Here is a 12,302-nt window from a genome sequence, read left to right as displayed (position 1 = left end):
CTTCTAGGTTGTAAAAAAACAAAATCCGATTGTCAAACAAAAGTATTACATTAGGCGAAACAAATACTGCTGGGATAATAGGCCAAATAAGGCATTCTTCACTTAATCACTTGCACGTGACAACTTGTGGATATGACGTTGGTTGTACTGGCTCCCAGCACTCCCCTTTGAAGGATGCCTCTAGTGTCCATGCTATGCTTGTGTAGAATGAGTTGGTTCCTGCTCCTAGCAAATGTATACGTATTTTTATTCCCTGTGGCGGTACTCCTCTCACAGCAAACCTTCGGTGATTTTTGAGATCTCAATTTTTCCTTTCCACATGCTTTCGCACAAATGTCTTTCACCTGTATTGTCAGTTGTGGGGTTGGTCAGCCAGTTTATAACGAAAGTGGTTCCTCAGGTTTGTGCATAGGTGTACAAGACTGTTACGCTTTGGTTTAAAAAAAGCAACAACACAAATAGAAAACGAACCTCCCTGCTCTCCCCGCCCCCCCCCCCCCCCCCCCAAACCATCCAACATACAAAACAAAAAAAAACCCAAACAAAACCCAAACAAAAAAAAACCCCATCCTGCCCCCCAAAAAACCCTTGGTAGGAGAAATAAGGCTGTCTGGTGTAAGTTACCTGTGGTACTGGTGAGATATTTAGTGCACTGAAAAGACCCTTTCTCCTTGATTGGACTGTGGAGTGTGCTTATGCATTTACTACTAATGGTGAAGTTTTAAGCTGGCTGGATGCCCAGAAGATTCTCTCCAGTTCAGAGACTGTTGATAGGTGGTCAGGTGAGTTAGTTTCACTCCAGACAACTGTTTGAAGCTACAAGTATGTTAGGGGAAGCGCTTGTGTTTTGTCCTTCAGATGAAGAAATAGTGGCCAAGTACTTGATAGTCTTGCTTCCCTTTGTTCGGGTTTCATTTTAGTTTTTTTCAAGACTTAAATCAGTAAGATTACCTCTTACAGCTTCCTTCCAGTTCTTTAGGCTGTAATTTGTTTTAATTAGAGCTTTGTATTTCCAGGTGTATGGCAGAACTAGGTATATCTTCAAGGTTGTTTTATGTTTTGCATTCTTTATGCTTATCACCCTTAACATGTGCTGTTGCTTCTCCATGTATCTGCTGTTCAAGGAAGCTGGAGATTTGTGTTGTCAAGAAGCTAAGAGACTTGAGTGGTAGATCATTATATCTAACCTTGATGAAGCTTTTTTGAAAAAATTAACCGCTAGGTTGTTGCCTCGTTCCACTGTCCCACATATAAACTGTGATTGTGCTGAAGAAATTATGGCTATGTACTATATAGTCTGTTTTAATAGAGAATATTTGCTCTGGGTAGTGCAAAGCTACTGCCTGGCCAATTTAGAATACAGGATAAACACTTAAAGCAACATAATAATTCCATGCCAAGTTCATTTACATATTTACTTATCAGTGTAAATGTTGCTTGTAAATAAGTAGCATTCTGGTTCTATTAAAATCTTGTGTAGACCAAATAAATAAAAGGTTTCCACTAATTAATATTTTCTTTTAGTTTGTGATCAAAATACTGGCGTCTTCCTTAATTGAAGGTGAACAAATATTGGAAGACAAGTATTGGAGAGGTGATCAATGAAACCTACAAGCAAAATATTACCCACACAGGTAGTTCCTATGTGGAGAGAATGCTTGTTTCCTTTGCAATAACTTGTGTCTCAGAATGGCTGTATTATGATCACTTCCATCCTGGCTTTTGAGTACGGGACGATACTTCGGAGGACTGTATAGTTTTTTTTCTCATATAGAAACCTGATGAGAAATAACGTTATCTTGAAAAAGCTCTCCCTGTCTGACTCAAACCTTTGCAACTACTTCCTTCTCCAAACAGTAGCATGGGTGCAGAACAGTGAGTCCACCACTTCCTTCAAGTTCTGACTCTGCAGTCAGTCAGCAGGTTTGAGCTTGTACTGAAGATACAAATGTTAGTACATGTTTACTCATTCCTGCTTTAGATTGAGCAATCACTGAAAACGTTCCTGTATAAGTTCATTTGCTTGAAAACAGGTTTGATTTTTTCACTCAGAACTCAGAATTGCTTGTGCTTTTTTTTATTATAATGCACTGTTACAACAGGTTTTAAACAAAACTTAAACTTACTTGAGGCTGACCATTAGCAAGAAAATTTTTCTGAGCATTAAGTTACTACTTCTAAAAAAGGGATTTAAAAATCTTGGTTAAAACAAAGTTTAAGGCACAAGTGTAAGCTGGACATGTGAAATTGGGTAACTTGAAGTAAGATTTTGAATGTAGAAAATAATTGTTGGAAAAAGCTAACAAGCCACTATTTAATCTGTAAAGTGATATAGGTCCCCATGTAATGAAAACAAAACAATGTAACTCCTTGTCTTTAAGCAAGAATTGCTGTTTGTTTGGGGGGCGGGGGGAGGAACCAATTATTTTCTTCTTAGGCACCTAACTCACAGGTTTGTGGTGGTTGTGGGCTTTTTTAGGTTAAAGGTTGAATGGCCTGAACCCGATAGTCCCTTTTGTATTTTGAACTGTGAAATGTAAGAACATAACATGCATAACAATGGTTGTCTTGGGTCAAACTGAGGATTCATTTGGCTCAGTATCTTGTCTGCTAACAGTGACCATAAGCAGATGTTTGGAGAAAGTGAGAATAGAGCCATAATGTATGACAGAGGCTTATTGTGTTTGTGGGCAGTCTATTTTGCATCACTGTGGTGAAATCTTGACTACTTTAATGCTGCAGAGGAGCAAATGTATGTTAAGCTGTTTTTTTTATAGTTAAGTCTTTGCAGAAAGAGCCTGCGTAGCATTGGATGAGGGAGGACCATGGCAAGGGAAGTTCTGAATTTTGCTTTATGGTTGCACAGAAAAAATGAAACAATGTCCTACCAAATGGATCTCTTGAATGTAATGCCAGTCCCTTTGAGGCCTTGATAAACTATTTCTTTAACCAGCTGAAGTTGGAGTGGAGCAATTTTGTTCTCTCCCATTTTGTCCCTCTAGAGATGGAACAAAATGATCCTTGCCAGATGTTTTTAGAACTGCTTCTGAAGAGCTTTTTTTTTTATCTTGGGTATTGGACCATTTGCATGAAAGGATTTTTTTAAAAACCTTTTCTTGAGACTTTCTCATTACTAGCTACTTCAGTTTTATATTAATTTTGCAGAAATCACAAGTATCTAGGAATTGCCTTACTGTATCAAGCTTTCAATTTATGTAACTGATTATCTTGCCAATAATAGTGGCTGTTTGGCTACATCAATGTTCAAGTGCATGATTGCAATTTATAATCTATTCTGCCTATAATGCATATATCTCATCTCGTTTTGGTTTTATTTAGTAAGCCATTCATGTTCTTACCAGGCTTCATAAATAAACCCAAATCTCAGAAGATTCATTGTTTAGTGCTATAGCTTGTTATTGCTTATTAAAACAAAAAAAAAACAAACCCCAGCATATCCTAGCTTTAAGCTGTGTCTTTCCTCTTTTAATCTTTTGTCATATAAAAATAATGACCTCTTCCAACTGTTTTTGCACACTTGCTTAGCTAACAATCTGTCCTTACCCTGTGATGGCTGAATGCATAGTAATCACTGTTCTGGTACCCCTTCTGGTCTCAACTTCAGAGAGCTCTGTCCCCTCCTACAGGCGGTATTCCAGGATGGTGAGAGTCACCTGGACTGATAGTGCTTCTACGTTAATTGTTGAAACTTGTTTTGCACCGTGAAGTTTGCATTAGTGATAAGCATATGTTGCAGTAGGCAGTGGGTTTTAGCAGGTTGGTTTTGAAAACCCTTTTTGGAGAACTCTGAAGGGAATCAGAAACAGCGTTTGAGAGGTAGTCTATGGCTGAGTGATTTGGCTGGTTTAAAAACCTTTTTCTGTTGAAGCATCCCTCTAGTTCAGTTATGGATCACCTCAGTGTACAGAATCAGGAATGATTATGCCAAGAGTGGTTAAATGGGTGGCACAGAACGCTCTCCTATATGTGACGTTTGGGTTGTGGTGCTTTGGTTTTGTTTGGTTTGGGTTTTTTTTTTAAAAAACTTAATGGTAGCGTTACCTTAATTTTCATGGTTTTTGAGCTGTTTCTGGTTAGTAGCAGGTGTTTCAGAAAGCCAGTGGAAGTGCAGTATGTGCTGGAGAGCACGGAGTGTTCTCAGAAAGAAAGAAAGAAATTAAACCATGTCTGTTGCTGGGTGAAATGAACTGATGAAGAAGGTAGTTGGTTCGATGTGGTACTGCAGTAGTATACTATCTCCCTCACCCCTGTCTCAGGCATGTAAGTCAGTATCAGAAATGTGCAATTACTGCATAGCATGTTTCTTGCTGAACTGTGATAGTAAAAAAGGAGAACATGAAAGAAGCAGTACCACAATTTCAAAGATTCCACCTTGTATACACGATCCCTGGCCTTGAAGGTCCACCTTAAGTATACAGCCTGTGTAGTTTCTTTCAGAAGCCTGGCTTCCTAGCAAAGATCTTCACTAAATGTGCTGGGTGAAGAGCTGACTTGGATTCCTGTCAAGGATAGGACAAAAGATAGGACAGTGCAGAGAAGTGTTATGCAGAAATCTGCAAATGCCTTTTGCCATTGCCTCCAAACTCTGGAGTTTCTAGCCGTGAATCCTGTATGGCTCTGGCAATACCGTAATAGCAGTTGGTGTTGCAAGTCCTGAACCCGAGTTACCCTCAAAGGTGATCTGATGTACTTCATTGGAGCTCAAACTCGGTCTTGTGGCAGTTTTTGTTGCCGTGTTTCAGTCCTTAATTGCATTGCAATGCTGCGTTATTTTCACGGACGAAGGCTGGCAGTTGTGCCAGGTTTCGCGTAAATGGTATGAGTCCAGCGTACAGTATAGACAAGAAGGTAGATGATAAGCAGAGGGTTAAACTTGTTTCTGTGTCGGAAATCGTGCAGGAACTGTTGTTGCCAGCCTTCCTTCCTCTCTTTCCTTCTTTCTAAAGCTGATAAATTAAAGCTCTGCACCACTCTGTGCTGTCTCCTATTCCTTTCTCATCCTCACCTCTGAACTGTTTTCCCTCAGTGGTGCTGCTTTTGGCCTTGAACCTCCAACCTCCCCTGTTGCTTTAGAATTGAAAGGACAAAGCTTTATTGAACCGAACATCCTCTCTCTTCTCTCCGAACTGTTTGGAACAAGCTGCTCTCGGATTAGAGCGTGCTTGTTTTGCCCTGCTCTGCTACAGAAGCTTCTTGCCTTTTTGATATTCAGTCGCAGGCTTCCATCTCCTTTCTGACCAGCCCCTGTTTACTTTGCAGAATACAACGTTGTCATGGCAACAGGTTACTTTTCAAAGGGAACATCTTGTCATTATATTTAATCCACTGCAGCTGAAGAGGACTGAAATATTAAGTTGTTGTTGCTATGGATACTGCTTTGTTACATCAGTTTCTTTTGTGTCAGATTTCATATACAGTGTTGGGTCCCCTTTTTTCTTTCCCATAGAATAAACACAGAGTGGCATTCCATTATTATTGTAATTGCTCTCCACCAATATAATTTAGCTTAAAAACCTACAGTGCATTTTAGTTTCCATAGCAAGAATTTTCTTTCCATTTGCAAACCTATTCCTGGGGACAGGGAAACAGTAAAAATTATTTAACAGATTGTGTGCCCTTGCAGAGCGATCAGCTTTGTGCCCTTTTAAAAAAAACAAAAGTGTGATGTAGTGCAGTCTGAAAGAGCTTCCTGCACAGCAGATTAATTCGGTCCAGTCCTTACCTTTTGGGGCAGGGGGAGGGAGTACCTTTAGGGTATGAATATAATCAGGAAACGGTAAATGAGTGCTGAAAAGGCACACAGAAATATTTCTCTCGACACTTCATTTTCACGTGAGGAATCGTGGTTGGATGGCCCCATCGAGTTCCCCCAGCTAACTCTGCATGAATAGGTAGGAGCAGAAGTCCCATCCAAAACTTTGGGTTTATCTTTGCCAACTTAGAGGATGCCCCAGCATCCTATTATAACCAGTCTTGATTCTTAAATGCTTTATTTATCCTATTCAGTGTGATGCAACTGAAGAAATGGGGAGTTGGGGGATATTTGGAGTGCTGTTTTTCCTATCTAAACAGGAAATAGCTCAATTTTCTGTTTAAGTACAAAACCTACTTGTGCGGCCTTTGGCTGGCGTGAAGTGTTGTAGCTGGCAGAAACTGCACAGACATGTTTTAAGTTTGACTTGCACTGACTAGTAGAGATGTGCATGGCTTTAAAATGAATTCTGGGAATAAAGAAAGAGGATAAGCCTTTTCTGTTGTCAGTTTCCCCTTCATTCCTCACAGGGAAAAATTCTGACACCTTGTAGCTGAAAAAATGTATCCTAGTGTTTAATTTATAACTTTGTTGTAAATATAAAATTTATTTTCTAGTTCAGTCCTTTCTTTGCATAACCCAAACCCAAGAGAACAGTGTCAGATCATGTCTTGCAAAAATATGTATTGGAGAAGAACGTTTTGATATGTTCTCATTCTTTTCAGGGGGCTTTTGGCACATATTTTAGAGTGGATCTGCTTACAAGGAAGGCAGCATTGCGTAGACATCGTGACATAAGATTGAGTATTACAAGACTTGTGTTTATGGCTGACTGACAGGTTCTCCTGTCGCGTTGTCTTGGATAAGGTCCGTTCAGAGCCACTGCTGTAGTTTACCCTCTTGTGCACCAATGAATAACATTTCAGAACGGTCAGTAAGTTGAAGCTTAACTTAATACACATATGCAACATACTTTGAAATTTTGAGGTGAAAATGTTCATAAAGATATGCAAATGATATGTCAAAAAACCCAAACCCAAACAAAAACCAAGCAACCAAAAAACCAACCCTCCAGTAACCTTTTTGACTTCAAATGGTATTTAGTGGTTTGGGCTATCCGTTGTTAGTTTTGCTCAGGGGTAGCAGTTTACAGTCATGATCCTAATTTTTGAAGTTTAAAGGAAACTGTTTCTCAGTCATTGCTTACGATCCCTGTGAACACAGCAGGGTAAATAAGAAATCCTGCAGGGTGGCAGCTTACTTGTAAAATGATGTTGTTATTCCTGTAACAGCAAATTGCAAGATTGATTCAAATTTGCTGTTTCCAGTTTAAAGATGGTGATGTGTTAGGTTTGTGCGTGTGCTTTTCCTTGCTAGTGTGTTGAGACTCGCTTAAATGTCTTGCAGTTATTTAAGTGTTAAATTCCAAAGTTTGTCTTATAACAGCTCTGAATTTTGTTATCCTTTTAATGTAGAATGTAGAATATAAATAAAAGATGTCTGTTTAAATAAGAACAATTTATAGGAGAAGAAGAATGTTGATCTGAAGGATATTGAATTTCCGTGGATTTGGTTGTGTTCTTTAACACTGTTTTACAGGAGTCTTGGAGAGTCATTTTACTTTTCAGACCGTAGCTGCATTCAGTATCCCAAATACCAATGTTCAGGCACAAGTGCCTTTAAAGACTATAGTGATCCGGCTCTTGATGAGGGCTGGGTATGAGATTATAGCAGAGAGGTCCCATGGATTCAAATGCAGCCCTTGAGAAATTAGTGTTTCCAGTAAATAGTTTTGTTTGTGTGCCGCCTTGTTGCTTGTATTATAATAAAGGAAAAGGGTCAAAGGGCACTCTTCAGTGAAAAAGTCTTATTTACTCTGTTAGTCTGTTCAAAATTTAGGAAGAAAAAGAAATTCTGTCATGGCAGGTGTGTTATTCTGGTTTATATTGGCATGCCTTTAACTTTCAATCTTGCCAGAGTAATTCCACTGCAACATGAAAAAATAGTTTTTCTTCTACCATATTTTGTGATGTTTTGGTAGCTCCAACCAACGGTGTGAGAAGCACAGAGCCCTTCAGAGTACAATTCTCACTACATGGAGGACAGTTCATTTGGAACTTGAAGGTTTTTATGTAGGTAACTTTTCAAAATAGTGCAAAAAATATGAGGGCCAAGTGTATTATGTAGAAGGGAAGCCCTTTTTGGATGAATTTAATTCAGTTCACTTCTACAAATGTTACAAGGCATGTTTTTATTGCCTTTTAGGTTTTCCGTGCTTCTGTGTCATGCTATCTGATGTGATTTGAGCAAATGAATTAACAGCAGCAATAATAATTTTAACTTCTTAAAACAAGAGCTAGATAATTTTGAATGTGAGATCCAAAGTAACTTGAATGGTTTTCTATGAGCTCTGCGTGGAATAAGACGAATTAGTTTTGCCAATTCTGGTAATGCAAGGCTCTGTTCTTCAAAGATTAATGTCCCAAATACTTTTATTTAAGATATTTTCTCTTTCAAAATGAAAACGACCACAAAGACATTCGTGAGGAATGTGGTATTTCCTGTGTGTTAATCTGTAGCATAGTCCTTAGTATGTTTTCTGCATTATTTTAGGTTTGGTGTTGAAATAAGCAGTTGAAGGAACACAGTATTAGCAAAAGTCAGATGCTTGTTGGAAGGCGATTCTTTGCCTAGCAGGCTTTTGAGTTGACTGGCTAAAGCATAGAGCAGGTCAGAGCTGTAGAGAACCGTAGAGGCTTTTAAAGGATTTTGATCAGAAGTCAGCGCTACTTCCGTATTGTGTGAAACCTAAACATCAAAAAGTAGTAAGGTGTGTGTCCCATTATCAATTGCCCAATGCTTTCTTGCTGCTGTGAGGACAGATCGCACAGATGCTCTTCTTGACTTCAACTGCTTGACTAAAAGTTCCAGACTTGCCCTGTTGGTTTTTGCCATTTGCAGTGTGGCCTGTGATGCACCCGAGTACATCCTTTTTTATTTTCTTAGTAATGTACTATTTTTGCTTCTTTTCCATTTGCGTTGGAAATGCAATGACAAAAAATACAGAATATGATCCTAAACTTCATTAATTGTAATTCTTTCTTGTTACTGTTTTTTTTCTTTATATAATTAGGAGGCTAAACAGCACCCAAGGTGAAATCAGAGTTGGGCCCAGCCATCAGGTAAGGGATTTTGTTCGTATTCTAATTTCCAGAGGGCATGCTTTTGCCACTTGATCTGTTCTGAGGACACTTACCTAAAATTGTGTACATTCAAATACAATTATTTTTTTTAGGTTCATCATGAGTTCTTTAGAATTCCTTAGCTCAGTTAATGAGATTTTTCTATGTTAAATGTTGGTACATTAATGATTTTTACTAGCAGAAGTACTGTTGGGTTAATTCTAGAATAAGATTGAAGGAATATGAATAACCACTGGAAATGAAGGAAGAATCTCAGCTATTATTGGGCACATTGTGGAGTTAAAAATGAACGCGTTCTCAGCTGGCTTTCACCAAGCAATGTTTTTAATAGACTATTAAAAAAAAGATTTGGTGGTGTTTTCCAGTTATATTGAAAGTAGATCTTTTAATTTTAATTAGCATAGTAAAATTGTCAAGTTGATAGTATGTTGCCTGTAACAGTCCTTTTCATGAATTTACATATTTAAACAAAATGGAATTCTATTAGAAGTGATTTAAAAAAGACAGCAGTTTTCCAAGAACAGCACTATAAAATTAGAAGGATGGGGGAACTTTAAATCTGAGAGAAGTTTCTTTCCTGTACAGCAAGTGTGTTGAGATATAGGTATTTATGTATGTATTAATCTTTTAACACAGAATACAGTGCCTTTAAGCATGTCTGTTAATGTAGTTGTCATTAACGCAAAATTCACTGTAAAGCTGCTCTCCCTTTTATGTTTGTCTCTGAGCGTGCTCTGTCTGGTGTCATGTCTGTGGCTTTCCATTTCCTCATTGACTTGTGTTTATGCTTGAAGTCTGCACACATTCTCTTCTTATTTTTGTATCTTAAATCAGTTTGGCCAACTGTGGAACTTCACATAAAAGTCGGGGGACGGACGGACAGACATTGTGTATTTAGTAATGCAACAGTTGTCTTAAAAATGAAATTAGTGTTTATAGTTGGAGCAGTTTTGGCAGCTGTTAGGGATAGACCTCTTTCTAAATACCCTCCTGTGTTGCCATGTACCAACATCACCAACGCACACTCCCCCTGCCATTCAAGAGGTTAGCTGGTCCTCGCCTTTTTTACTTGCATAATTTTCATACAAAGCAGTTCAAATTCTTTTTATCTAGGAGGCATGGTAATTCTGGACAATTATTGAAGTATCCTCTTTGTCCATAGTCTACAGAAGTTGTGTTATAATTATAGTATTTAACTTGTATTTTCCAGGAAGTTTTTATGCAGGCTTTCTTCTCACTTTCTGGTGCTGTGGAGAGGATAAGTTTCAATTTTAAAGATAGGGAGACCTCAGTTGTATTGTTTGACTGTGAGAAGCAATAAGAACTGTAAGTTCTTAAAACCAGTGCCTTAAGTCATTTGGATTGTTAAAATAGAAATTGAGAAAGCATGCTGAATGCGTTTTAAACACTGGGAAGCAGAATAATGTTAAGACTCTAGATGTTAATTTGTTCCTGGTATGTTAGTTCTATTTGAGGAAAATCTCTCGTAAGCATTGAAAATAATTTGTTCTTAAAGAGCATTAACATAAACTGACTCTGGTTTACAAGGCAAGATATATCATGAGGAACTGAGTGCTCTCCTTTACCTGTGGGATTGACTTTGTAGTGTCCAAGCGCTGGATTTCTTGCATCCAAGTGATGAATATTTATTCAGACTCTTAAAGATCTTGTTTACTTTCGCTAGTTATTAAACATTTATGGAACCGATGTAACATTCTTAAGGATGTTTTGCATTTAGAGGAAAAAAGTCCTTGGCAATTAAACCTGTAGTATTCTTTTCACTAGTCATAATAAGAGTACTGTAAATGATACCTTCAAAACAACTTTCATCTCAAATTGTCATTTAATATTTTGGCAGGTATTAGTCACCTGTTCTATAAGGTATAATTACCAGATACATTTATGGATGGAAGAACAAGTAGGAAGATGGTCTGCTGATTTAGAATACTGTTAATTTTTGCTTGCTTAATGTTTTAAACTTCCATTGTTATTTCACTGATTTGCTGAGCATCTATGTTTCTGACAAATGTCATCGCTAGGAGGATATACTCGCATCCTGTTAATCAGTATAAGGTATAATCTTAAGATATTTGAATGGTTGATTGTACGCCACAGTAGGAAGTCAGATGGAAGATGATATTTGCCACTTTCCATTCTGTAGTCTGATTCATTCTGTGGAAAGTATAAAAATGGTGTTCTCTACACATTGAGATTTGTTAACTCAGGGTATGGATACACTTTCCTCCACCCACCTTATTGAGAATAAGGTATATGTAGCAGAATCCAGAAACAACCCTGGGATCCCAGCAGTGGTTTCTGACAAGTATCTGTTGCCTTCATTTTCCTTAAATTGTGCGTGTTACAGATGCTAGAGGACTGTTGGGTTTTTTTCAATACTTAGTGCACAGATACCTCAAACTACTGCTTGTATCATAATAGGAAGTAGGGACAAAAGTGAAGATAAATGTTTTGTAGAATTGCAGTTCTCAAAATTCACATGCATAGGAGGAAGAGAGTGGGTCTCTACTAAATGCTCTATGAAACCTCTTGGCTAACAAATTAATGACCAGAGGTTTTCAAGGGGAAATTACTCTTAGGAGTAACTCCAGTAATTAAGCATGTTCCTAGGGTACATCAGGATGAACATTAATTTGTGAAAGCACCCGGGTTGCTAGAATGCATAGCTCTCATAGAAATCTCATCTTGGTATAATGCTTGCTTATCCTTTTCCAGAAGAGAAGTTCAGTGACATACCAATTTTCCCAGGCAAGAAGTAAAATAAAGTACAGATTAAAGAGCAGAACATGAAAGACATCTGAACCTGTGACTTGTAATTACTGGTTATGTATAAATGTTGCCTCTCAAATATGTTTAGTGTTGTAAGTATAGGAGGTAATTATAGGGCTTAAAAGCTGTTTCTGAAGAGACTCTCGGCTATCTCATCCCATAGCAGTAGATGACTAAAGATGCTAATTGGGTCTCTGGATACAGTGTAATACTTATTTAGTGGCAGAGTTCATTTCACTGAGCTATCTCACTTTCAGGAGATTTCTTTGTTTCTCTTCAGAGTTTTAATGATTTACTGAGGACTTAATTTTAAACTTGGTGTCAAAGGTGTAGGGGTTTTTACTGATTTAAAATGGTACACATATGGTAGCCACATCCTTGCCTTCTTTCATATTAGTATGTTATAGAAGTATGTTTTAGCCTGGCAAGCAGGAGTTGTAACAGCATCCTTTTGACAAATGAAAACTAACTGTCCCTTTGAGGGTAAATTGTCCAACAATGTTTTACTCCTACACAACAGAGAACTTATATATGCAGTA

General features: G+C 38.0%; 1 protein-coding gene across 9 annotated transcripts in view; it reads left to right on the top strand.

The window, feature by feature from the left end:
- RERE (arginine-glutamic acid dipeptide repeats) overlaps window positions 1–12,302 on the top strand; it is a 257,146-nt gene that overhangs the window by 145,815 nt on the left and 99,029 nt on the right. For 8 of the 9 annotated variants that reach the window (XM_049803204.1, XM_049803223.1, XM_049803242.1 and 5 more), the window contains one exon: window positions 8,907–8,955. In XM_049803204.1, coding sequence (XP_049659161.1) covers window positions 8,907–8,955 — 49 coding nt within the window. Of the gene's footprint in view, window positions 1–7,888; window positions 7,906–8,906; window positions 8,956–12,302 lie in introns of those variants that run through there. The other variant, XM_049803270.1, reaches the window with a different exon arrangement.

This window comes from Accipiter gentilis, chromosome 1 (genome assembly GCF_929443795.1).
Source record: "Accipiter gentilis chromosome 1, bAccGen1.1, whole genome shotgun sequence".
NCBI classification, from domain to species: domain Eukaryota; kingdom Metazoa; phylum Chordata; class Aves; order Accipitriformes; family Accipitridae; genus Astur; species Astur gentilis.
The sequence above is the reverse complement of the archived record's forward strand: the minus strand, read 5'-3'. Positions and strand labels throughout refer to the sequence as shown.